The 25,819-nt window shown below is 46.9% G+C and overlaps 1 protein-coding gene and 1 long non-coding RNA gene across 4 annotated transcripts in view; one reads left to right on the forward strand and one right to left on the reverse strand.

Moving 5' to 3' along the window:
- Positions 1 to 25,819, reverse strand: part of LOC126535560 (isoaspartyl peptidase/L-asparaginase) — a 263,028-nt gene that overhangs the window by 201,420 nt on the left and 35,789 nt on the right. For 2 of the 3 annotated variants that reach the window (XM_055073205.2, XM_055073206.2), the window contains exon 2: positions 5,682 to 5,822. The exons of the other annotated variant lie outside the window; for it this stretch is intronic. In XM_055073205.2, coding sequence (XP_054929180.1) covers positions 5,682 to 5,744 — 63 coding nt within the window. In that variant the 5' untranslated portion in view covers positions 5,745 to 5,822. The remainder of the gene's footprint in view (positions 1 to 5,681; positions 5,823 to 25,819) is intronic. 3 annotated transcript variants of the gene reach the window in all.
- LOC140219385 (uncharacterized) overlaps positions 16,670 to 25,819 on the forward strand; it is a 226,812-nt gene continuing 217,662 nt past the window's right edge. The window contains exon 1 of the long non-coding RNA XR_011895610.1: positions 16,670 to 17,034. This is a non-coding gene — a long non-coding RNA (uncharacterized lncRNA). The remainder of the gene's footprint in view (positions 17,035 to 25,819) is intronic.

A 25,819-nucleotide genomic window follows, 5' to 3' on the forward strand; every position in this document is an offset into this window, starting at 1 on the left:
ACTTTAATTTCCATTAATTTATCGTTTCTTTATTTCATTTATTAAGCACAAGTAATTTCCCCTATGTTGTCCTTGGTGTCAGTGTTTGTTGGCTTCTTATGATAGGAAATATACTAGTCATTTTAAACATCATCGCATACATACCTTAAGATACCCGTAATTTAAGAGAAAGGAGTGCTTAAATTTATTTTTATTGTGAGTTAAACTTCTTACTTAGCACATATTACTAATTGAAGTTCCAATTTCAATATTCCCATTTCCTCCCTCGCCTTTTTTTCCTCTTCTGTGCAGGTATTGCTTGCCTATGCCTACAAGAACCGTCACGCGTGGCCTGTCACAGCAAGCTTTTGTGGGCAGCAAGTGCTCTCCTACGAAGGCTGGCCTACTCTGGCAGCGGCGGCAATCATCTTCAAGATTTATCCATGATCACCTTTGCTGCTATTTGTCACTCTTGCTGATTACACTTTCTGCATCTTTTCTAATTTATTATGTAATAAAGTATGAGTATGTGACATGGTGTGAAGTTGATGTCTTGCTGCATTTTTATGTGCAATTATCTTTTATGCATGAAAAGCTCATCATACAGTTTATGAAAAAAAATAACAGCATATTATGATTTATCTTTCAGTTCTGGTAACATGCAATGTACAAGGAATTCACTAATGGATGGTATGCCGAAGAACGGGCCATTATTTCTGTGGGATGCTGTGCAAGCATGTGGCGTTACTTACAAAAGGCACCCACAAAGTAAGTTACAATTTACTTTTAAATGAAGCATGGACATCAGAAAAAATATATTTATATTGCTAGTTAGAGTGGTTCGCAGAGTGTTTTTCCAGATGTGTACTATCCATTATTTTTTAACTCATTGCAGCACAGTATTCTGTTTCGTATACTGGTGTAAGGCTATTGTGCCCCCTGTAGCTGAAACCAGGATGTAATTTTTGCCTGAACTGCAGCATCACTGACAAAATTTTTCCTTGCTAGAAGCTATTTCAATTTGGTGGAGACCCAGCAGGGCGAAGTTTTGTCAATAATGACGTGTTTCACGCAGAGATGTTCTTGTTTAGGTCAATGGGTGAACATCGGAATGATATCAGCATACAATACAGATCTTGTTTTATTTGCAAAATAATTCTGACAGGCGGCATTCAATTGATTGGTCTAATTAAAAAGCACTAATTGACCAATGAGACTGTACTACACCATTCCCATGGTTCACATCTGGAAAAACTACCTGTGCATCACTCTATCCGACAACATAAACTTTTTTTCTGATGTCCATGCCTCGTTTAAAATAAATTGTAACTGTGGGCAAACGTCGTGCTACTGTAACAGCTGCCGCAAAAATTTGAGGGAATGTCTAATAAAAGTCTTCAGTTGTTCTTGTCAAGCTGTCCATTAGCCAACTTTTAGCGTAACGTTAGCAGGGCTTACTGAAGTACTTCTAGACGTCCATGGCTACAAAATGTCTTGATCAAGACAGCTACTACGCTTTTGAATTAGCCGTTCAAGACATCTTTTAGACATCAAATAGCTGCTTGCGCGTTTCGTGGGTAGTAATCACAAAAAGACATAACTTCATAGAATCTCGATCGGGAAATATCCTTACAAAATTCACCTTTTTTGTTTATAAAATTCTGTGCAGCTGATACAGACACTGTACTTGTGACTTGAAGTCACACAACAACAGTTTTCTGAAACTTTCGAGGGTAAGAAGGAAAGCGTCAAACATAACGGCAGGTTTCGCAGCGGCTTCTCGGAGCGAGCGGGAGAGGGGAAGTAAAAGCGAGCCGGACATCGCGGCGGGCCCGCAGCCTGTCGAGTCATACGCCGCCAAACTCTTTGGCCGAACCGAGTCTGAAGGCTATCCAGGGAATCCCATTCGCGACTTTTGACGGCCCCACTTATGCAATGTCGCCCTCAACGAACGCTTCGCCGTAAACGCGAGCGCCGGGCGCGCTGGTTGAACGCCCTCTTGCTGCTGTCTTTGTTCGTCTTCGCTGCGCGTTCTGAACGGAAGAGGGACCCAAGAGCCCCAACGCCTTACAACGCCTCACTGTATGTTTAGCGACTCCTGCTCCCAGCATGAACGCACAGCACGAGCGCACCCCACATGAAACGTTGCGCTAAGGCGAGTAGTTTAGCGGCCATTTCGCGAATTAAAATTTTTTAGCCCGCACATTCGTGCAATTATTTCGTGGGGTGTTGATAGAGCTGCAGCCGACAATTCTACGGCGCTACGCATCGGGTGCATGAGCTCGGGCTACTGGATGCCGGAGCATTCTTTGCAATTGGCGCCCAGTCAAGCCGGCGGAAAGAGAGGTGTCTTCAGGCGTATATGACACCCCCCCCCCCCCGCTGGCCCCTTGCACCCGGGGCCCACGTCCCCCCGGCCGCCCCTGTTGCTACGCCACTGCGGAAGTCTAAGGTGTTCCTGATTCTATTTCCAATTACCTTAGTAAATACTTTGTAGGCAACGTACAGTAAACTGGTCGGTCTATAATTTCTCAAGTCTTTGGCGTCCCCTTTCTTATGGATTAGGATTATGTTAGCGTTTTTCCAAGATTCCGGTACGCTCGAAGTCATGAGGCATTGCGTATACAGGGTGGCCAGTTTCTCTAGAACAATCTGCCCGCCATCCTTCAACAAATCTGCTGTTACCTGATCCTCCCCAACTGCCTTCCCCCTTTGCAAAGCTCCCAAGGCTTTCCTTACTTCTTCGGGTGTTACCTGTGGGATTTCGAATTCCTCTAGACTATTCTCTCACACATTATCATCGTGGGTGCTACTGGTACTATATAAATCTCTATAGAACTCCTCAGCCACTTGAACTATCTGATGCATATTAGTAATGATATTGCCGGCTTTGTCTCCTAACGCATAGATCTGATTCTTGCCAATTCCTAGTTTCTTCTTCACTGCTTTTAGGCTTCCTCCGTTCCTGAGAGCATGTTCAATTCTATCCATATTATACTTCCTTATGTCAGCTGTCTTACGATTGTTGATTAACTTCGAAAGTTCTGCCAGTTCTATTCTAGCTGTAGGGTTAGAAGCTTTCATACATTGGCGTTTCTTGATCAGATCTTTCGTCTCCTGCGATAGCTTACTGTTATCCTGTCTAAAGGAGTTACCACCGACTTCTATTACACACTCCTTAATGATGCCCACAAGATTGTCGTTCATTGCTTCAACACTAAGGTCCTCTTCCTGAGTCAAAGCCGAATACCTCTTCTGTAGCTGGATCTGGAATTCCTCTATTTTCCCTCTTACCGCTAACTCATTGATCGACTTCTTATGTACCAGTTGCTTCCGTTCCCTCCTGAGGTCTAGGCTAATTCGAGTTCTTACCATCCTATGGTCACTGCAGCGCACCTTGCTGAGCACGTCCACATCTTGTATGATGCCAGGGTTAGCGCAGAGTATGAGGTCTATTCCATTTCTAGTTTAGCCGTTCGGGCTCCTCCACGTCCACTTTCGGCTATCTCGCTTGCGGAAGAAGGTATTCATTATCTGTATGTTATTCTGTTCCGCAAACTCTACTAATAACTCTCCCCTGTTATTCCTAGTGCCTATGCCATATTCCCCCACTGCCTTGTCTCCAGCCTGCTTCTTGCCTACCTTGGCATTGAAGTCGCCCATCAGTATAGTGTATTTTGTTTTTACTTTACCCATCGCCGATTCCACGTCTTCATAGAAGCTTCCGACTTCCTAGTCATCATGACTGGATGTAGGGGCCTAGACCTGTACAACCTTCATTTTGTACCTCTTATTAAGTTTCACAACCAGACCTGCCACCGTCTCGTTAATGCTATAGAATTCCTGTATGTTACCAGCTATGTTCTTATTAATCAGGAATCCGACTCCTAGTTCTCGTCTCTCCGCTAAGCCCCGGTAGCACAGAACGTGCCCGCTTTTTAGCACTGTATATGCTTCTTTTGGCCTCCTAACTTCAATGAGCCCTATTACACCCCATTTACCGCCCTCTAATTCCTCCAATAGCACTGCTAGACTCGCCTCACTAGATAACGTTCAAGCGTTAAACGTTGCCAGGTTCATATTCCAATGGCGGCCTGTCCAGCATGCTATGTGTTCTGACGCTACCGGTGCTCCTACTGTACCTACATATGGCGACGTCACCGCGATATCTCCACTTACGACCACGCCTGGCTCCACACCATCTGCACACATATCCGCGGCTTCAGTATCGGCGCATGTTCGTCCTCAACCTTCCTACCCTGCTTGACGTCCTACCCGCCCTCTTTGTTATTACTGTGGATATCGAGGACACATTTCCCGGTTCTGCCGGCGGCACCAACAGTACCAGAGGCGCGGTTACGTTCCTCAAGAACGCTCCGATGCCCTTGTCACCATCATCATGGTCATCATCATCATCAGCCTGGTTACGCCCACTGCAGGGCAAAGTCCTCTCCGATACTTCTCCAACTACCCCGGTCACGTACTAATTGTGGCCATGTTGTGCCTGCAAACTTCTTAATCTCATCCGCCCACCTAACTTTCTGTCGCCCTCTGCTACGCTTTCCTTCCCTTGGAATCCATTCCGCAACTCTTAATGGCCAGCGGTTATCTTCCCTCCTCATTACGTGTCCTGCCCATGCCCATTTCTTTTTCTTGATTTCAACTAAGATATCATTAACTCGCGTTTGTTCCCTCATCCAATCTGCCCTTTTCTTGTCCCTTAACGTTACACCCATCATTCTTCTTTCCATAGCTCGTTGCGTCGTCCTCAATTTAAGTAGAACCCTTTTCGTAAGCCTCCAGGTTTCTACCCCGTAGGTGAGTACTGGTAAGACACAGCTATCATACACTTTTCTCTTGATGGATAATGGCAACCTGCTGTTCATGATCTGAGAATGCCTGCCAAATGCACTCCAGCCCATTCTTATTCTTCTGATTATTTCCGTCTCATGATCCGGATCCGCCGTCACTACCTGCCCTAAGTAGATGTATTCCCTTACCACTTCCAGTGCCTCGCTAACTATCGTAAGCTGCTGTTCTCTTCCGAGACTGTTAAAATTACTTTAGTTTTCTGCAGAATAATTAGACGAATCCTTCTGCTTTGCCTTTTGAGGTCAGTGAGCATGCATTGCAATTGGTCCCCTGAGTTAATAAGCAAGGCTCTATCATCAGCGAATCGCAAGTTACCAGGGTATTCTCCGTTAGCTCTTATCCCCAATTCTTCCCAATCCAGGTCTCTGAATACCTTCTGTAAACACGCTGTGAATAGCATTAGAGAGATCGTATCTCCCTGCCTGACACCTTTCGTTATTGGGATTTTGTTGCTTTATTTATGGAGGACAACGGTCGCTGTGGAGCCGCTAAATATATCTTTCAGTATTTTTACATACTGCTCCATAATGCCTCCATGACTGCTGAGGTTTTGACTGAATCAAACGCTTTAGCGTAATCACTGAAAGCTATATATAAGGGTTGGTTATACTCCGCACATTTCTCTATCACCTGACTTATATTGTGAATATGGTCTATTGTTGAGTAGCCTTTACGGAATGCTGCCTGGTCCTTTGGTTGACAGAACTCTAAGGTGTTCCTAATTCTATTTGCGATCACCTTAGCAATCGATTATCTTTGCGATTACTGATTATTTGCGATTACCTTAGATGCCCACGTACCTATGACTTACCAGCGGATGGCATACCCACCTTCGTCGCACCGTTCGCCGTCTCCCCCACACGCTGACGATATGCCTTCCATCTACCGTTCATCTCGACGCCGGTCACGTTCCCCACATCGTCGCTCAGTGTGCCCACTTCGGCCCGCCTCACAGGCCCCGGACATCCGCTCTGAAAACACCACGCTGCAGTTTTAGGAGGGGAAGCTGCATCCTTCGGACTGCCTATAATTTCTGCAGAGCACCCGTCGAATCTATTATTAGTGTTTGTGAAAGGTGTTCGTGTACAAGTTCTTATTGGCACTTGTGTGGCCATTTCCATCATTCGTGCTGATTTATGCTCTTGTCTACGTAAAGTTACCACGCCATACTGCGGCGCTCCTTTGTGTGGTGCAAACAATGCCAGAATGTACCTGATCGCGCAATGCACAGTACGTGTCTCCATAGATGGCATCCGTCACCACATAGTATTTGCCGTGCTACGCGAGTGCACTCGCAAACTTATTTTGGGTTGGCATTTCTTGTCATCCGCCTCCGCGTTTATCAGCTGTCACCAGCGTCTCCGTTCCCTGACCGACACCAGTCAGCAATGCCATTCTACAAATTATACGCATAGCCGTTTTGTAACAGCCGCAGATTATGTGCTTTCTTTGCCCTCTAGAGAACAAATCATTGCCGTTCGTTCCGCCGAGGTTGCACACCCTTACGGCCGCATTGCGTCTAGAGGAATTGTGATCGCTCCCAGCCTTCTTGGCTTCACTGATGGGTGCGCAATGGTTACTGCATTGAACACTAATCACGATCCCCAATTGTTGCCCTGTGGATCAACTATCACATGCACTGTTGATACTCAACCCGTTGTCCTCCTTCCTTTGACTGTAGCACTGACGGAATTGAATTTGCCTCCTTTCGGCTCTTCTTGCTCTCTTCTGCCAACTTCCATCAGTCCAGACCTTTCACTTACTCAGGCTCTAGACCTACTCGATTCGTTGAAGAAACACGTGGCCTTGTTAGACGTCCATTCCCCCGTCTCGGTAAAATGCCTTCCGCCACTCATCGCATTCAGACCGATGGCTCCCGCATCGTTCACCGAGGCCCATATAGAGTGTCTTTTACCGAGCGCAAGGTCATCGAAAAAAAAAATGTGTGCGATATGCTTGACCAGAACATAATACGCCCTTCCTGAAGTCTCTGGTCCTCCCCAGTGGTGCTTGTTCCGAAAAAGGACGGCTCAGTTCGCTTTTGCGTCGACTAATACGCCTTGAACAAAATCACACGCAGAGACGTTTATCCCTTGCCACGAATCGATGACGCGTTGGACTCACTGCAGGACACTGAGTACGTTTCCAGTCTTGATCTTGATATTCGATCTGGCTACTGGCAAATACCAATGTACGAGCCTGACAAGGAGAAAAGAACACTTGCCACCCTGGATGGGCTCTACGAATTCAACGTGATGCCATTCTGACTGCAACGCACCTGCCACATTCGAGCGCATGATACACAGTGTGTTGCGTGGTCTCAAATGGAAGACCTGCCTATGCTGTCTTGACGATATATTTGTCTTTTCTTCAACATTCTCCCAACATCTCGAGCGCCTTGATGAAGTTTTAACCTATATTGCCAAGGCTGGATTGCAGCTGAACACACAAAAAATGCCACTTCGCGAGCAAGACCGTCAAGGCTCTGGGACACTTAGTAAAAAGGGATTCGACCGGACCCGGAGAATTGTAGCAGTCCTCAACTAAAACGTCCGTTTATGCGGCGGTTTTATACGCAGCCTCGAAACGCTTGCATCTCCGCTCCACCAACTTCTTCGAGCTGACGTACCCTACGTTTTGACTGAGCCCTGCGAAGCCGCTTTTCAGGCTATAAAGCGAGAGCTCACATCCGAGCCGGTATTATGCCATTTTGACACGGCTGCACATACCATCGTCCACACCAACGCTAGCGGTCATGGCATAGGCGATGTTTTTTTTACAACGTGACCATACCTATCGTGAGCGAGTCATTGGCTATGCAAGTCGCTTCCTGTCGACCAGCTGAGAAAAATTATACAATTACTGAACAGGAATGCCTCGCTGCGTTTTGGGCTGTGTGAAAATTCCGCCCGTATTTACACGGCCGCCGTTGCACGGTCGTTACAGACCATCACGCGCTGTGCTGGCTCTCCTCACTGAAGAACTGTCGTTTTTGGCGCTGGGTGATCCGCTTGCAGGAGTACGACTTCGAAATAATGTACAGGTTCGGAAAGATGCACCAAGAAGCCGACGCTCTCTCCCGTTGCCCGCTTGCGCTCTCGCATCGCTCACCCACGCCACTACAAAATAGCCCGTCTCGCGAACCATCTTCATCCCCTTTACAAATAGCAACACTGGATTGGCAAGGCACTGACTCTCATCACGTTCTTACTGCACACCAGCACGCAGACCCGTACTGCCGGACAATTCTTTACCGCCTTAGCGGTTTCTCCTCGCCCCCAAACTCCCGTCTGCGCGACAGCTTGACCAATTCCAGTTGCACAACGGCGCCCTATGCCGCTACATTTTTTACCCAGATGGCAACAAACGGATAGCTGTCATTCTCCGTTCTGTGCAAAGCGACAAGCTTTTCATGACGATCCAACGGCAGGGCACCTTGGATATCACAAGACGCACGACCGGATCCGAAGCCGGTTATTTTGGCCTGGCCTCTCCTCCTCCGTGGCCAAGTATATCGCCTCTCGCGTGTCTTGTCAACGCCGCAAACGCCCTACATCTGCACCCACTGGGCCCCTGCAACCCCTCCCTTGTCCGGCCTCTCCCTTTGAGGTCGTCGGAATAGATTTGTACGCGCCTCTTCCACTGACCGCCAACGGTAATTGCTTGATCATGACAGCTGTTGATCATCTCACTTGTTATGCTGAGACAGCTTCTCTACATTCTGGTACAGCTTCTGAAGTTGCGGACTTTTTCCTGTGAAGCATCTTTTTACGCCATGGAGCACCCCGCCTTCTCCTCAGCGACCGCGGCAAGTTGTTCCTCTCTTCCATTGTTGCCGAAGTTCTACGAGCTACCAGCACTTTTCATAAGACAACTTCCAGCTACCATCCATAGACCAACGGCTTGACCGAGCATTTCCATCGTACACTCTCCGACATGATTTCTATGTACACCAGCCCGGACCACACAAACTGGGATGCAATCCTACCGTTTGTGACTTTAGCTTATAACACTGCACGTCAACGTACCACCAGTTCTCACCATTCTTCCTTGTTTACGGCCGCTCACCAACTTTCGCCCTTGATGCATCTTTCTTCTCGGCCCCTGTCTCATCGGCAATGCCTTTTTCCGAACAATTTGTTTCGCGCCTCGCCCACTGCCGCTACGTCACGCGCATTAACACCGGCATCTCCAAAGATGCTTGCAAACACCGCTACGACTTCAATTGTGTGAGTTTCTGCCCTGGTGGCGAAGTACTACTGTGGACAGCTGTACGTGTTCCCGGTTTATGTGACAAATTTCGCGGCCATTTTCTTGGACCCTACCGGATTCTTGAACGAGCTTCGCCTGTTAATTACCGCATTTCGCCTCTTTCTACTCCCTCTGACCGTCGTTCTCGCCGGACCGAGATTGCGCACGTGTCTCGTTTGAAACCTCATGTACGGCGCGTTTCGTAGCATAATTCTGCGGCCAGGCTGGCCACTTCCGCTAGAGGGCGAAATTAGTGTGAGCAAATTATTCGCATCTCATCTTCTTAATCTGTATATATCATCATCGATTCATGTCATCATCGTATCTGTACATATCCTCATCACAGCCGCGACTTGTTTGTTGTCGTAGCGCGGAATCTTCAAGAATAAAGAAGTTTCTCAGAATATATATGTCGAGAGGCTGTCGAATTTCGTTGTGTAATCACCACTTATCCTATATATGTTGGTGAAGATGACCTTCAAGAATGTCTACAGCTGGGCGAATTGTTGACTCCTATATATAAAGACTAATGTGCGCCTGTCTGGTGCGGCAACAGCAAGTGATTTTAAACGAAGAAAAATAATAGTGAGATTTGGCGTGAGCTCGCAGGACGCGGCACGTCGGTCAACAGCCAATTACGAATACAAGCGAGTTCTGAGAGAGGAGGGAGAAAGAAAAACGGAAGGTTTTTCTTCTCTCGGGGAGGAAACCGGTGTGGGGAAACGAAGCTGTCTGGGTGCGCGTCCGAACCTCGAGACTTCAGGAACGCCGGGCGCAGAAGTGAAGATGGCGGGCTGCGTGCCCGAGCCTCAACACTTCAGGGGACATATGCCGAAAGTTTGAACATGTATGTATTTCGAAAATAGTTACTAAATACCTACATTTTTCCAACCTTCATGCGTTACACAAATCATTCAATTGCTTTTGCCTGCTTCCTCGGTAAACTATGCCAGGCACGGCATTTAAATTTCATTGAAGTAGCAACCGTGTACTGAGTGACAAGCGATAATTGCTTATCTGTGGGTTAACTGCCGCCTTTATAGCAAGTTAATTACTCAGGCGTTCCAAGGTGTCATACTGCCGTTATTTAAAATGTTTCCCCCATACTTCTAAAACTGCACGGGTACGAACTTCAAGTTACATGTGAACAGGGAGAACGTTTAGTGTAATTGCTGCTAACCTATCACGTACTTGCTTTCCATGTGATGTCGTAAATAATTACTGAACCCTCATTTTTTCTCCATTTCTATTCGTCATATATGAGGTTCGCAGGTTGTTTCTCCACTGTTTTCGGTGAAGTGAAGAGGCACCTTGTTCATATTTGGGGAAAATTAGGGGCATGGTATAGCTAATGTCTGGGCAACGTTCCAAATAGGTAGGTTAAATGCGCCTCTTTTACGATGGATCACGCATGCAAGTGGTCCAGAGCGTTGCGAGTGTGTTTTACGACCAGCGTAAGACGTACACCGCTGCCCTGGTGTTTCTGCAATCACAACAGAAGTCAAACTTTGCAAACACCACGCGAAGTTTGTGCGCGATGTTAAATGTGTGTTGATGAAATACAGTTACTGGAATTTTTTTATTCTTAAGCAATCTTTCGAAAGTGTCAAGCTGCGGTTATAATCTACGTATTCCGAGTTTGCAAGAGAACTCTGCATTTTACAAACTTTATACTGCGAAGAAATGGCCGCAGCTTAAGTGGAATGTATCGCGTAATTTTAGCGTTTCTTGCTTACTAGAAGAGTTACAAAAAAATCGCAGTTTCGCCGGAATGGCGAAGCACCGCTTGCGATAGCAAATTATTAGATAATTATACGAAGTAACGATAGTAGTTTTATCGGCCGTAAAAACTTGTAAACATTCGATTACTAACTAAATTAATTACCTTGGTATAAAATGGACAAGGTCCTCTATGAACTCTTGGACTAATCCTCCCGGCTGTTCCCACATTCGTCACACAATAAGCATGTTCAATTTGGTCCAGCTGGTACACAAGCCGAAGAGACGCGAACATATTCTTGATTTGCTATTCACAAACACTCCAGGCAAAGCTCGTACAAATGTACTTGAGGAAACCACAGACGCGTTCACTGTACACTTCCACTGTCCCTCCAAGTAAAATCTACGGTCACAAAGCAGATACTAAACTACTCCAGCGCTGACACCACAAAAACGAACCGAACGTTGGATGAGTTTGCCCCCACGTACAAAGTCACCTTCAATACCGGGACAACAAATGAGAACTGGATCGTCTGCCGCGATAAAATGAAAGAAATAGATCTTGCTTGTATCCCTAAAATAACAATTAAAACAAGAACATGTGCGCCGTGGTTCGCACGAGGTGTTTCCTTAAAAGGAAAAAAGAGAGCATACCTAACAGCGAACCCAACAAACGCTGACAGTGATTGGCCAAACCACAAAGAGGTGCACGCCACTGCTGAGACAGCAGTTAATGAGGCTAAGGACAATTGCTTTAATTATACGTTACACATTACGTAACTGGCAAAATTTCGGCGACTGTTTAATCACAAACACGCCCTTCCTTTAATAAACGACGAAAGCGGCAACGCTGACCCGCGGAAGTCACAGCTGATGTCTTTATTAATTACTTTTCTGAAACTTTCACTAAAGAGACCCTTTTACAAGCTATTCTTGAGGGTACTAATTCAACTCTTCGTCACCCATGAGCAGAAGCAACCACAAGAGCACCAGGCGCAGCCCGTGCTATTGAGCGCTTGCCGCCTAATTCAAGCCGTGGTCCTGACAGGATCAACACTAAACTTCTGAAAATGACAGTGCACGTTTCATCCATATTACTGTCGCTCATCTTTCAGCAGTCTTTAGAATGCGGGAGCATTCCCGATGAATGGAAATTGGCACATGTCATTCCCACATTCAAATCCGGCACTAGCACAAGTCCTAATAATAACCGACATATATCACTGACCTGGATTTGCAGCGAACTTTTAGAACAGGTAATGACTCATTTATAAAAAAATAGCTTTCAGACAGGCAGCATGGTTTCAGGCCCAAGAAAATCTTGTCAAACACAATTGTTCGAACTAGTTACTCACTTTCACGACTACATACATGAGCAAACATAAACGGACGCAATACTCATTGACTTTAGAAAAGATTTGGATTGTTTTGCGCATAACCGATTGATCAAGAAGGTCGATAACCTAGGATTAGATTCTAACACAACACGTTGGATTGCCGAATTCTTAATTTATCGATATCAACGAGTTATTATTAAGGAACATACATCTGGAACCACGCATGTCATCTCAGGAGTGCCACATGGGTCAGTTCTGGGACCATTGCTTTTTCTCATTTATGTTAGTGATATAACTGATAACATAGGTTCTCAATGAGACTTTTTGCTGGCGGATGGGTCATTTAAAGGCAGATATTAACTCCCGAGGATGTCACTAGCTTACAAACAGACCTAGTGCAACTCAGCCTTTGGAGCAAGGTCTGGCATATGGAGACATATGTAGAAAAAACAAGGCTTATTTCATTATTTACACTTAGTAGTACTCCTCTAAACGCTTACACATTAGACAATACAGGTATAGAGAGAGCGCAAAGTTTCAATTACCTGGGCGTCTATTGAACCACAGATCTAACTTGGCATACACACATAGAACATATAACCAAGAAGGCATTTAAAAAATTAGGATTAATCAAGCATCGTTTGTATCCTGCCAACTCAGAAACGAAGCTTCACGCTTACACATCTCTCATCCGGTCTTTGTTAGAATGTGCATCAATAATACGGCACCAAGGTACCTTTACACTGCAGAACCGCATCTAGTCAGTACAGAATAAGGCGGTAAGATTCATTCCTTCCTCATATTCATCCTATACGAGGGTGTCGTTCCTAAAAATCAGCATTACCATTTCCGCTTTGAACATCCGACGTAAATATTCGCGTTTAACATTCTTTCACTCTTTATATTACGGCGAGTCAACATTTGCAACCAACCGCTTTAAAAAGGCGCATCACATTTCATCCAGGCGGGACCACGAACACAAAGTGCAACCCATATTTGCTCGTACAGTACCATTGTTCACCTCTACTGAAATCAATAAACGAATGGAACGCGTTACCAGAAAACTATGTCGCTTGCACTGTTGCAGTCAGTTTTCAAAGGGAACTTCTGAATCATCTGCGTGAATAACGGCTATTCTTGTGTGTATGGGTCTCTTAGTATAATATAACGTTTATTTTTTTATTTTTTTTTACTCATGCATATTTATATCTGTCGCAAAAGCTGTATTTTCTACTACAGTGCTTACCAATTCCGAAATTCATTTCTGTGTTCCTGTTATTTATGCACATTCGGAATTGTGTAATATTTCTCTCGTTGCGCCTGATTTAAATATGAATAGCATCCTGAATATGTCGTTAAACTTCCTTATACCACGGTGTTTTCTTTTTATCCAAGTCATATGTTTCTTTTTCTTCTTGTTTGTTCAAGTGTTTCTATATTTGACACAATAATTTTGTATAGCGCCCCCCCACCCTATGTAATGCCCTTCAAGGCCTTTAGGGTGCCTAAACAATAAACAATGATATAATATCTAAGCGCCACTCAAGGAGGACGTAGAAAGAAACAGACACACAAAGACAGCGCTGCCTCTGCGTCTCTCCTTCTTTCTACGTCTTCGTTCAGCCACGCTTACGTATTCTATCATGCATTCAAACCAACTATGCCCCCAACGTGTTGTAACTAAATTAATGGTATCTTCGACTGGTCGCCTCCATCCCCCGAAGCAGAGTCGGGCAGATCCGGCGTTCCCCGAGCTCGGAGGTGGAGGACAAGCGCGCAAGCCGAACGTGCGGCTCGCTCTCGGAGGAGGAAATGGCACATGCGAAACCACGTGACTACTGCCAACGTCCAATGTTTCGTCTATCCAAAGCTTCCGGCGCTGCCGGGAAAACCGGCAGACGCGCCGGCGGGACGAGCGCAGGCCCCGCACACTCTCAAGTTCAACAAATGGCCACAGAGGGCGAAAAATCAATCGAGGCGCGTTTCAGCGTAAGCGCGCAAGTGGAGCTACTGTAATTTGGTCGAATAGTTTGATTTGTTCTTTCTCTGCTAGGGGCGCTGAACATGCTGAATTTTTTAATTTACACAAACCATTGACATGAACAATCGAGGTGAGGATGCTTTTTTACCTCAGGCAAATAGGCAGTTGATTTTCTTTTAATTTGATTGTTGAAGCTGCTTTTTAGTCATAGCGTCAAGGTTTTTGTGCTCGATTAACCACCGACAGCCGACAGCCTATTGGTATCGATGTGTTTCCTGGCCGTTGGCGTTCGAATACTACGGCGGTAAAACATTTTCGAAAGCATGCTGGTTTCGTCTGCGAGTTATTACATAGACTTGCTGTAAGAAGGTCTACTCTTGGCAAAGAATAGTGCCTCATTTTGTTTAGGCGTTGACTATCATAATGAACGCGGCGGAGGTTGAGGGAATACGCTTGAAGGTACGTTTTTATGCCGTTGATCTCCATAACACCGTAAGTACGCAAACCGATGTCGCAGAACACCCGATGCATCATTGTGTGTTCTCCGTCATCGCTTGTTTGCTGTATGCCTACTAATTCTTCATTTCTTCAAGTGTTGTATCCTCCTTTTGTCCTTGTTCTCTTGTGCTTCACTTACAGTATGTCGTTCCGTCAGCTGTAATGCGCATTTGCAAAACCAATACGTTTGATAAGACGCAGTGGTTATCATAATTTCACTACACGTGTATTAAGCTGGCACATATGGTTCAGATACAGATACCTGTATGCGAACTTTCACGACGTTGATGCGGAGATTAGGATAATTATGACACCCGTAAGGAAGAGGCAGCTGACGGCCGTATAAGCTGTTGCGTTCTTTCCGCCAAACTACCCGGCCTGGTAGTGCTGTAAAGATGCTGTATAAAAGTGACTCGCGGTGACAGGGAAATTATTATACTTAGCAGCTGACCGTACGTTTTGTAGCTTAGGTCTTCTTTCTTGTGCGTTTGTGCTACCCTTATTAATGAGCCATCTCTTGACTATGTTCTTGACTATGTAACCGCGTTTGTGTGGATGCGTAGACGTGTGCTTTTTGTTGTACTTGTAAAATGCAAATAAAATATTTTCAGGCTTACTCAATCTTTGGTGTCGTGTGCGTTTATTCCAGTCGAGGCCATCGTGCCATCTGGAAACCGCATTCTGTCAGTAGCCCTACACGAAATGCAACAGCTGGAGCGCGGCGGCACTACTCGGGATGCCCTTAAAAGTCAGTTCAGAGTGTGCCTTAACTCGATATGACTCAGCGCTACATGTATTCTGCTGCGCCTCGATCGTGCTCCCGCCAGTTTGGTTGCTGTGTGGCAAACGTAGCGCCTACATAAATATGTAGGCGCTACGTTTGCTACACAGCAACTAAACTGGCGGGAGCACAATCGAGGCGCAGCAGCCAGAAACCCAGTAAAGCCACAGAACACCTGGTAAAGCGTGTGCAAACCTGGTGAAGCGTGTGCAAAACCCCGTTTCCGTTTCCTGTTGTACAGCGCTACCTGTGGTCACATACTTTAGTTCACGACGCCACCGCTACGCTTATTTCCGTAGCACTGTGGAAGGTACAGTTTCCCTTCTCTAAGTTTGTATAGGTGTTCTGTGACGAGCGTTCGTCGAGCCGCCAGCATGCAGTGGCCTAGGTTGCCAGGTTACGGTGGGCCATCGCAAGCAGCAGCGACGCAGCGCGGCGATGATGTTTCAATCTCGACGACTGCTCCGACGACGGGGCTCGGAGCGCCTCGGTGTGCTCGAAGATGGAGGAGAGCAATCGAGAAGAACCAGCCGAACGCAGGGCGCGCGCCCTCTTTCAACCAGCCGAAGACAACGCCGCTCGCGAGAGCGCTCCAGAGCGCTCAGAAACGACCAGCCGAAGATGGCAAAAGTAGCATAGTAGCACGCGCGCGCAGACTAACATGAACACATCTCGCTTGATGAGCGCGGAAACTTGCTGTCAAAATGCTAGGGGGAGGAATCGTGGCAGCAGGAGCGTTCAAATTGACCTTCGTGCATCTCCGCTTCAACGTGCACGAAACGTCGAAAGCACAGCGTATAGTAACATCGCTGTCTGCGAGCACTACGCGCACTCTCCAAACATCGCAGATCGCTTTCGAGATAGCGCACGGCCGCGCCCAAAGCAACAACCGCCGGAGAAGAACCCCCCTCCCTCGGCTCAACCCCTTGCCTAGCGCGCGCGAGATTCAGCTGCGTTCGCCGGCTGACCCTCGCGCGCTTTTGCTCGCGCATACAGCACACGGCGCGCGACGACAATTTTATCGCCCTTGGACTTTATTCAGAACCTCATGGCGACTGCGACACCGACGGCAGAAACAGGCCTGGAGCGTGTGTATAATTGCTATCGCTATAATAATCATTAACCATCGTTTCTTGGCGTATTTTTACCAGTGGGGGGAAACTCCCTGGTTTCGGTGGCAGAGGTAATTGGCGCCATCTCTGTAATAGGCAAACGCAAAAATCCGTTTCCCTTGCATGGCCTCGTAGATCGGCGCGCCTGAACCAGGTGGTCGAGCCCTTCCCTCTCCAATCGCCCTCCCTCGTTACTGCCCTCGCAACTCCCTCACCTTCGACTGTCTCCGCGCGCCCGCCGTGCGGCCCCGCCGGCCCGGAGCAGCTCAGCCCGCTGCACGACGTTTCATGTTTCGTTATCTGCTGTTATCGCGAAGCGTGCGCTGCTGTGCGTTGAGCGGCGTGGCTAGTTTCGTCAGTTTCGTGGTCCTCGGTAGCTGTGTGCTTGAGCTGCGCGATGTTTCACCCGTTTCACGACTCGTACCGCTCGTGCATCGTGGAGTGGTGCACAAATACCTCAAAAACAAGTCCTGCAAGGTTGTTCCGGGTGCCTAAAGACAACAGGTGAGCGCTCAGACCCAAGGATATCAGAAGGCGCATGTACACGAACACAGCCCTGTCCATTTGTGTGCTCCATGAGGCTCCGGACGTCGTTGCGCTTTGATTGTGCTACACTTGCCTCTTCCCGGTAGAGAAAGCTGACAAATAGATGTTCCTCCTCATTGTCACCTGGTCTGTGACTTGTGTTTTTCTATGCCGAGTCTCATTCTGCAACTTCAGTAACTTGCCCAGCTTTGCATACCGCCCTCAGTGCTTTTTCTGTGTTTCACGTTCTACCAACCTACTAACAGCTGAAGAATTACTGTTAGTGTTTGTGTACTATCTCAGTAACCCCCGATGGGAAAACCGCGCGAACAACCTTCATGTGTAGGCATGATACGCTTTTTTTTTCTTCTGGAAAGCATGAGCATTGCAAGTGTCCTACATGCAGATTTTTGCAGTTTGTGTTTATTATACAGAGGAGAGCCCAGTAGGTACGACTTAGTGTCTGAAGTGACGTAATTTTATTGCTGAGCATTGCATTCGGGTCGAAAGAAAAGTCGTAAACTGTTGGCTTATCTTACCTGGTCTTTGATTGAGGAATAAGCCTTTCTGCGAATGTTTTCCATGTGCTGCTGCAAAAGCCGACTACGTTCTGTTCCCCTTGCCGCCGTTACTCAAGTTGTGGCCAAGTGCAAAATAATGTGATAATGTGTGTTTCAGTTTTTAGTGCAATGTTATTTTCTTTCTGCCATGTTTTTTTCAATTTGTTCAGCAGTAATGAACATGTCACGCATTTCATATACTTTCGTGCAGATTTATAAGTAAGCTTTCTTTTGGTATGGCTCTCAATCAAACAATGTTAGCATTTTATTCTATTTTTCAGGTATTTTGCGTGTCATTGTTCTTGCCATTACCAGTGAGTGGTCCGTTTTTATAGTTGCCATGACTATGTCAAACACGTCGTCCAATTTTGTGCAATATCTCAGTGCATATATCAGGAGCTCGTCTACATTTCGGTCTTGAGGACGTTATATAAAAATCTTGTTTGTTTTATGTGTGTACATGAAACGGCCTTCGCGTTTTCTAGCGCTATTTTTTTGTTATTTCAACATTTGTGAACTTTTGTCTTCAGTACTCTTGTATATGTCATGCACCTTTCACTCTTGGCCATTTTTGAGCGTGTATCACACCACGTTGTAAAAAAAAAAAATCTGTTTTCGGAAACGAAGTCAATAATGCGAAACTAAGCATCTGTTGTGTTGGAAGTGGAATTTTTTTTATGTCCGAGCACATGCTGGTATAACATAAGTATGGGAAAGACTGCGTGCGTGCCAACGCATAGCCCACGGCGCACCACGCGCCAGCTCGCAAGCATTGCCACTGCGCTGCGTAGCGCGCGCATTGCTTGCGAGCTGGCGCGTGCGGCGCCGTAACTAGCGCGTAAGCGCGTTATCAAAAAAAAACGCGCCGCTTACAGGTAAAAAAGAAAAAGTAAGCGGCGCGCGCGGCATGGGGGAAAGGGAGCGGGTCGGCATAATAAAAACAAAAAGGAAAGGAAAACGTTTCGGAGAGGAGGTGCCGCGCGGCTGCTGTTCCTGTTGCCATGAGACGTAAACAATCGTGTGCGCCACCATTTTGCTTCTGCGTCACCCATTGGTTAGGGCCGTGACTGAAGGGGACCTTGGCGCTAGCGTCGAAAGAGCGTCTGCTCGAAAACGGTCAATGGGAGCCATACGGAGTCCCCCCCCCCCCCCCCCTGTTTTTACCGCTATAGCGTCAAGAAGCCCGTGTCATAGAGAATCCGGCGTCGGCATCCAGCACCCGGCGTCCAGCGTCGGACGTCCTTTCGGGAAAAAAAAAAAAAAAAAGACTATTCCACCACCTATACCCAGGCCCTCCAAGTGACGCGATGAATTTACTGAATTAATTGAATTTCCCGAGCTAAAATACGTGGAAAAATGGTGAACCACGACTTACACACGACCGACAGACATGATAGCTCTCGGATTGCAATTTGGCTTTACGAGAAAACACTTTCTTCGCGAATCCAGCGATCCCCTTTTCCGGCGCTTCTACAATGCACAGACCGGCGGCGGCGTCCGCCATTTGAGCGCGCCCGCGCGCGGATGTCTTGGGGCCCACGGAGCGGCGCGCCCTTGCAATGTCTCCAGCTGGCGCTGGCCTCCGTCGCATCGCGGCCCAGGGCCGCGTTTCTGCCGCAAAGCCCGCCTTCGTGCATAACGTTCGCGGCCAGCGTTTGCCAGTAAACCTTGCGGTTACATACGCTCCATTTACCGGGAAGTATGAGAAGAAGTCATAGATCTTTGAATCCTATCGTGTTCCACTCTTAAAGGCGAAACTTAAGTGTCGTCCAAATTTTTGCATGATACGTATATTGGTTCGCCTGATGTCCTCGGTGAACTAAACGGGACAGCTTCTTTATGTTTCGTGACAGTAGTGCCGAGGTGATGGGTGATGTGTACGCATTGATGTGTACGGTAATTTGCACTACGGTAATAAATTATGTATCCAAGCGTTCTAGAACGTTATGTGTATCTAACAAACGGGGCAGAATTCAGCCAGTTGCCCTGGCAGAACTACAAATTTCATTGACATCCAACTTAGAAAAAATTAGTGCAACGCTATGACAGATCTCTGTAAGAAGGTACATGAGTTCTATCAAACACAGTTTTTGAAAAAAAAAGTATCTTAAGCAAGCTTCACAACGTGTGATACGGCCTCTATCAGCTGCTTTAAACTGTCCCGACATAGCTGTAGGTTACACGTTGTACCAGCGCGTCTATCACCTCCAAAGCAGGCGAAGAAGATGAGCTCGTGCGCAGGTAGCGCGAGAATGAAACACGCCAGTGCGCTTGACCTGAGTGCCGGTTGCTCCGGAGATCGCGCTGCACCATGGCGGGCCGGCCTAAAGAAACCGCGGCCGTGGCGCCTACCTCTTCGCGCCGCCTTCCACAAATTGTTGTCCCTGACATGAGCCCAGCTATGCCAGCGTCAGCCCACAAATTGGTGACCCGGACGACCGAACTCAGCCTTCCGACAAACTTGTGACCCGGACGCCTAAACCCAGCATTCACACAAATTGGTGACCCGGACCACGGAGCCGAACCCTGCCAGCGTCAGCGCACGGACTCTGCGCCAAGGCGTGGCCTCACGCAGTCCGGCAAACGTCCCGCGGTTGTCCGGGAATTCTACTTTGACATGCTGGACATCTGGTTCATCCAGCTGGACAGCCACTTCCTTTTCAACAAGGCTCCGGTTGTCAACCCCGACTTCTACGGCAAGTTGCGGGCAGCCGTCCTTGCTCACTACGTCCACTCTAGCGCTCAATCATAACCACTCTCGCCATTTGAACCATCGCATCAGTGGGCGCCTTGTCGTGCCACAACGCTTGCGTGCACCCGTGCCGATGGTCAGCACGCGCAGGCCACAGCAGCAGACCTCTACTCGGTTCGTAAGCCTTTTCCCCAGTTCAAAGGTAGCTGCGCCATGACCCAACTAATTCAATGGGCCAAACACAAGCGCATTCAGCTACTCTACGGCCCATCGCTGTCATTCCTTTGACGTTTCCGCAAGCTGTGCGGCTTTCCGTTCGGAGGCACTTCACTCATTACCGCTACTCAGGCTCTTCCACTGGCTCTACTAGGCGCAAACTTCACTCTTACAGGCACGGCGACGCCACAAGCACAACGTTCGCGATGCATTCAGCGACTACTGCAGCAACACTAATGCTTTCGCATTAAAGATTTCACCGCAAGCAGCAGCAGTCGAGCCTGCCGTTCATCTGTGCACACACCTTCCGCGGATGCATGGCCTACCGAAGTTTTGCAGAAGCAGCTCTGCCATTTGGTTTCTTCAGCTCGAGAGTCACTTACACGTCAACAACATGAGTGACCAACACTTGCGCTATCCACACGCAAGTCCCGATCTGCTAGACGGTCTGGTTTCGGAGCTCCGACTTCTACAGGCCCGGGCATCTACTAGAACCTGCGGCAGGTCGCGATTTCGCACTACGGTACCACGGTGGCTGTGCCTCGCTCACAATCTACGTTGCCGGTGAAGTGCCAGAAACGAAAGGGGCAGGGGGCAGTTTTAGACTTGTGACGCTGACTTATGGCGAGTTGTGTGGTGATATAGCGAGCGGCATGGTCTTGTATGGCTTCTAAGTTAGTAGTCAAATAGGTTTGTGAGGGATGCGAGATTAATGAAGCGTGTTCGAGCTTTGGACGGACGAAGGTGAAGTAAGCTAAATTATTTTATTATTTCGATTGATCCGTATTTCAGATTACGTCGAAGGTAACCAAGAGTTAGAGGGAAGCTGAAACGGTTTTCAATTTCCATGAATTGCTGGGGTTGGGAAGAACAGGCCTATTAATTTACGGTTCTGAAATTTTTTCTTTGTATTGTCAATATAAGGGGCAGGAATCGCTTTCTAAATCCCCCCCCCCCGCGGACACGCCCCCATCGGTTCCCGGGGCGCCGGGTGAGGAGGCAGGCGGAGGAGAGAACCGGCGCGAGTGACGTCATTCCCGGGGACCGTACTGTCGGACCGGCGTGCTGGCATGCGCTGGCATGTTTCTTTCCGTCCTGCGGAACGACGCTACGAGAGATCTAAACGACGCTACGACACTACGAGAGATCGTACTAAACGACGCTACGAGATATCTGCCGCAGTTCACGTTTGTTTTCTTTTGCGATTTTCGTGAACTGTGCTTCCTTTCTGTGCTGCGTGAGTGCCTACAGCCAAGAGCGCCCAACATGCCCTCGTTCTGTGCAGCATTCGGCTGTGCGAACACAGGCAGGCGAGACGATGTGGTGTTTCACATGTTCCCGAAGGACAATAAACTTGCAGCGCAGTGGATCCGTGCGGTGAGGAAAGATAATTTCTTGCCGACGAAATCAACTGTGCTGTGTTCGGACCATTTCCGCGACAGTGATTACCATCGGAGCTTGACAACGATGCGGGCAATCGGTATTCCAATTAATTCGGCGCGACTGAAGGCCGGCGTTGTTCCGTCTATATTCTCCCACAAGAGAAACACCTCGCCACTTCCAAGAGCGGCCTTCGCCAAGAGGAGAAAGGGTGAGGTAAGGCTTTTAATGTGCACACGGGCAATTTTTTAAATGGATGATCACCTGAGTGTCGAACAAACGGCCTTACAGCGGCCTATGACGCAGCGAGGTGGAGGCACAGCTGGGAATATGCACATGCGTGCAATGTGCTCGCCGTTTTCATCATGTCTTTCCACTCCGCTTTGTCACGGAACACTGTACTACGGCTGTTTGTTCGGCGCTGTTTTGGTACGGTGAAATAACTGGCCGGGGGTACGCTTTCGCATTCAGTGATATTTGCTATTCGTCCTACCACGCGGTGCCCGCAGGTTTAGCTGTTCAGCATTCGTGTTCAAATCGTACGACAGAAGGCGTTACAGTAATATTTTCATGCTCGCGTTAGAATAGTTGAACTCGTCGTGTAAAAACGTCGTTCCGTAGATTTCGCAGTCACAGCTTGCTACCAGCAGCGAAATGCCGCAATAACGAGTGTCGGCACAGCCGCGCCCGTGGCAAGGCGAATGGGCTCAAATAATGAAGTAAGTTGTGAGGTATTGTCAGTGTTCGACGTGGTCTAGCCCAGTAAAGGCATTGCTGCTGGACAAAAAATGTTTTCTTGCCTTTAGCTAGCTATGCATCACGCATTGCAAAATTATTGTTTGAAAGTAAATATAATACATTACTCATTACTTTCTTATACGCTCATCGATTTCAATTACATTACCAATTACCGCTGTCAAAAAAGTAATGGTATTACTTCACGATTACTTCGAAAGAGTTTTCATGCACACAAGAAGCAAAAAGCAAAGTATTAAGGGACGCCAACCTTTCTTCAAGGTAACATACACTTGCCAACATTTCATGCCCTCCCCCCCCCATGTGCCTCCACAACACCTCACGATACTACCAACGTTCTGGCGCCGTACACAGCTTACTGGTGCATATTTACCGCAATTAATAAATTACTTTAGCCATGCAATTAGAGACCATCACATGAATTACTGAAAATGTATTTCAATTACTGTAAGTAATCCAACTGTTGTCATGTTTGCTGATATGCATGATATGCTGAAACTCATGACATCCATGCCTTGCACTCTTTCAGGTTCTAGCAGAGCACCTTGAGAACCGAGCCCCTGATGAACCTGTTCCACTACCATTACCAATCGAAGAGCTTGAAGCAGCCAGTGTGACACAGGCAGATAATGTTGAAGAGTTTGAAGTAGCCAAACGCGGCACTTGTCTTCGCGATCGCGTATCAACACGCAAAAAACCACGGAACTTTAGACCAGCAGCGGCAAGGTGCATGACATCGCGGGATTGCACCCGTGTTTACAATCTATTGAGATGTTAGTGCTTCGGCATTCTTCCAGCAGCATGTTCGCAGTGACACTTTAGCGCGTTTTTTCTCCCGTCATTGGAACGTGCAGCTACATGAAAAGACATATGTACCAGCTAAGATTTCCAACGCGCGAGAAGGTGCACGCATCGCTCTCGCTGTTGGCACACTCAACATCCTCGTTGCCCCCGTTGCCGCCATCGTTTTCTGTATCGGCTGTCGGTTCGAACATGTACGGCGAAAATACAAGCTTTCCGAGACAGCGAGAACGTTCCATAATGCTTACAACTCAGCTGTGAAGCCAGAACAGAACAGCGTGCTACGCTTTGAAACGGCGGCGCCGACCCGCGATCCCCGTGAATGACGTCAAAGCGGTCCCGAGCAAACACGGACAACAGCGGCGTTCGCGCGATGCCCTGGGGCGCTGGTGCACGTTTTCTTCCCAAGAACAACCGCTTGCGTTTGTTTCCGCCCTCTTTAGACGAGATATTCGTGCTCAGTGGACTCAAAACTGTAGACCGGAGGGAACTCATTTTTTCGAAAAGTGTTTCAGCTTCCCTTTAAGTAAGCTGCGGAGCAGATAGTATCGATATGCAATACCCATGATAACGATGGTTTCATATGAACGCCAAGGTTAATATGACACCACGAAAGTAATAAATAGTGATGTAAAGGCTGGGGTGTGTGTCCAGCTAATACTAAAAATTTCGCTGCCCGAGTTGAATGCACATAAATATAAATATTTAAATTTGTGACACATTTCCAAAGGTATAGTTACTTAGGTGCAGCTTGCTGGCGCATAGTTTATGAACGAGGTTTTTGTATTAGAACGCATTTAACTCTGGAGCGCCTATCTAAATAGCTGGGAATCGAGAACTGTCTTTCAGTTCCTACAGCACCATTGTTGATGAGGTTGCATTTAGAAGAGAGTAAAAGCTAATGCTATCATTTTTATAGGTTGAAAATTGCTAAATTAGAAAACTTAAAGCTAGTATTTTGCTTGCAACTCTAATAAAACAGCGAGCTGGGAGAGTTGGTAGGTAGGTTATGCCGACGAATCAGCGTTCTTGATTGTCTAGATCACTCTTACTCCACTTTTAGATCGTTCTCGAATGATCACACAATTTCAGTAGATAGATTATGGTCAACATATGAAAGAATCATTCAGCACTGCTTATCAAAATATATTCCCACAAAGATCAAACCAGTACGTAATACAAACCCTTGGATAACAAGAAACATAATACAACTAAAGCGAAAAATTGCCACATTAAAGAAACTGAGAAATAAACTACCGCTACCAGGCTACACTACTAAAACATGCGAAAACTCCCTGGCACCAAAGTCAGCCGTAAAAGCAAAAGGTGAATACATGAATGTCACCATAAGTAATTTTATATCCGTCTAAGTTATGGCGATACCTTAATTCGAAGTCACGTCAGACCAGTAATTGCTCACCAACTGATGCTATGGCAAAGGCTACAGCGTTCAATGAATACTTTATTTCAGTATTTACACAAGACAACGGTAAACAACAAAATCTCCAATCTCTTCCTAGCTACTCAGCAAAACTAGACGACTTAACCTTAACCGAATCGGGAATTTTTTCACTCTTACTTGAAATAGACCCAAAAAAATCCTGTGGTCCTAACAGCATACCAAATGCATTTTTGAAGCGCTACGCGGAATGGATGACCAAGTTCTTGCTGATTATTTTTGTAAAATCACTGCAAATGGGCGAGGTTCCGGTGAAATGGCAAACTGCTAAGCCATTTCACCATATACATAAATCCGGTGACCTTACCAGCACAGCAAATTACCGACCTATCTCGCTTACTTGTACGGCCGGCAAAATCCTTCAACATATAATCCTAAAACACATAGTGTCATTCGTAGAAAAAAATAATTTAATTGTCCCTAATCAGCATGGCTTTAGAAAAGGATTGACTACGACTACTCAATTGATTGAGACAATCCATGACTTAGCGCTTACAATGGACAAATGCAGTCAAACCGATATGATATTCCTAGATCTATCTAAAGCGTTCGATTGAGTTTCCCATCCAAAGTTACTTCAGAAGCTTATCCACTACCTCGGTGATAACAACAGTACCAAGTGGACAAAAAGTTATCTTGCAGGTCGACGTCAATATGTATGTTTCAAAGACTACTTTTCGGATTGCGGCGATGTGCTATCAGTCGTCCCACAAGGAGCCGTTCTAGCTCCTATCGTCTTTCTTCTTTTTATCAATGATTTACAGATTAATACTAACGCCACAGTAACAATGTTTGCAGGTGACTGTGTTATCTACAAGGAAATAACCTGTCGTGATGACCAGGTAACCTTAAACAGTGCACTTGAACATATAACACAATGGTGCCAAACGTAGCAGATGG

Source organism: Dermacentor andersoni, chromosome 7 (assembly GCF_023375885.2).
Source record: "Dermacentor andersoni chromosome 7, qqDerAnde1_hic_scaffold, whole genome shotgun sequence".
Classification (NCBI taxonomy): Eukaryota; Metazoa; Arthropoda; class Arachnida; order Ixodida; family Ixodidae; genus Dermacentor; species Dermacentor andersoni.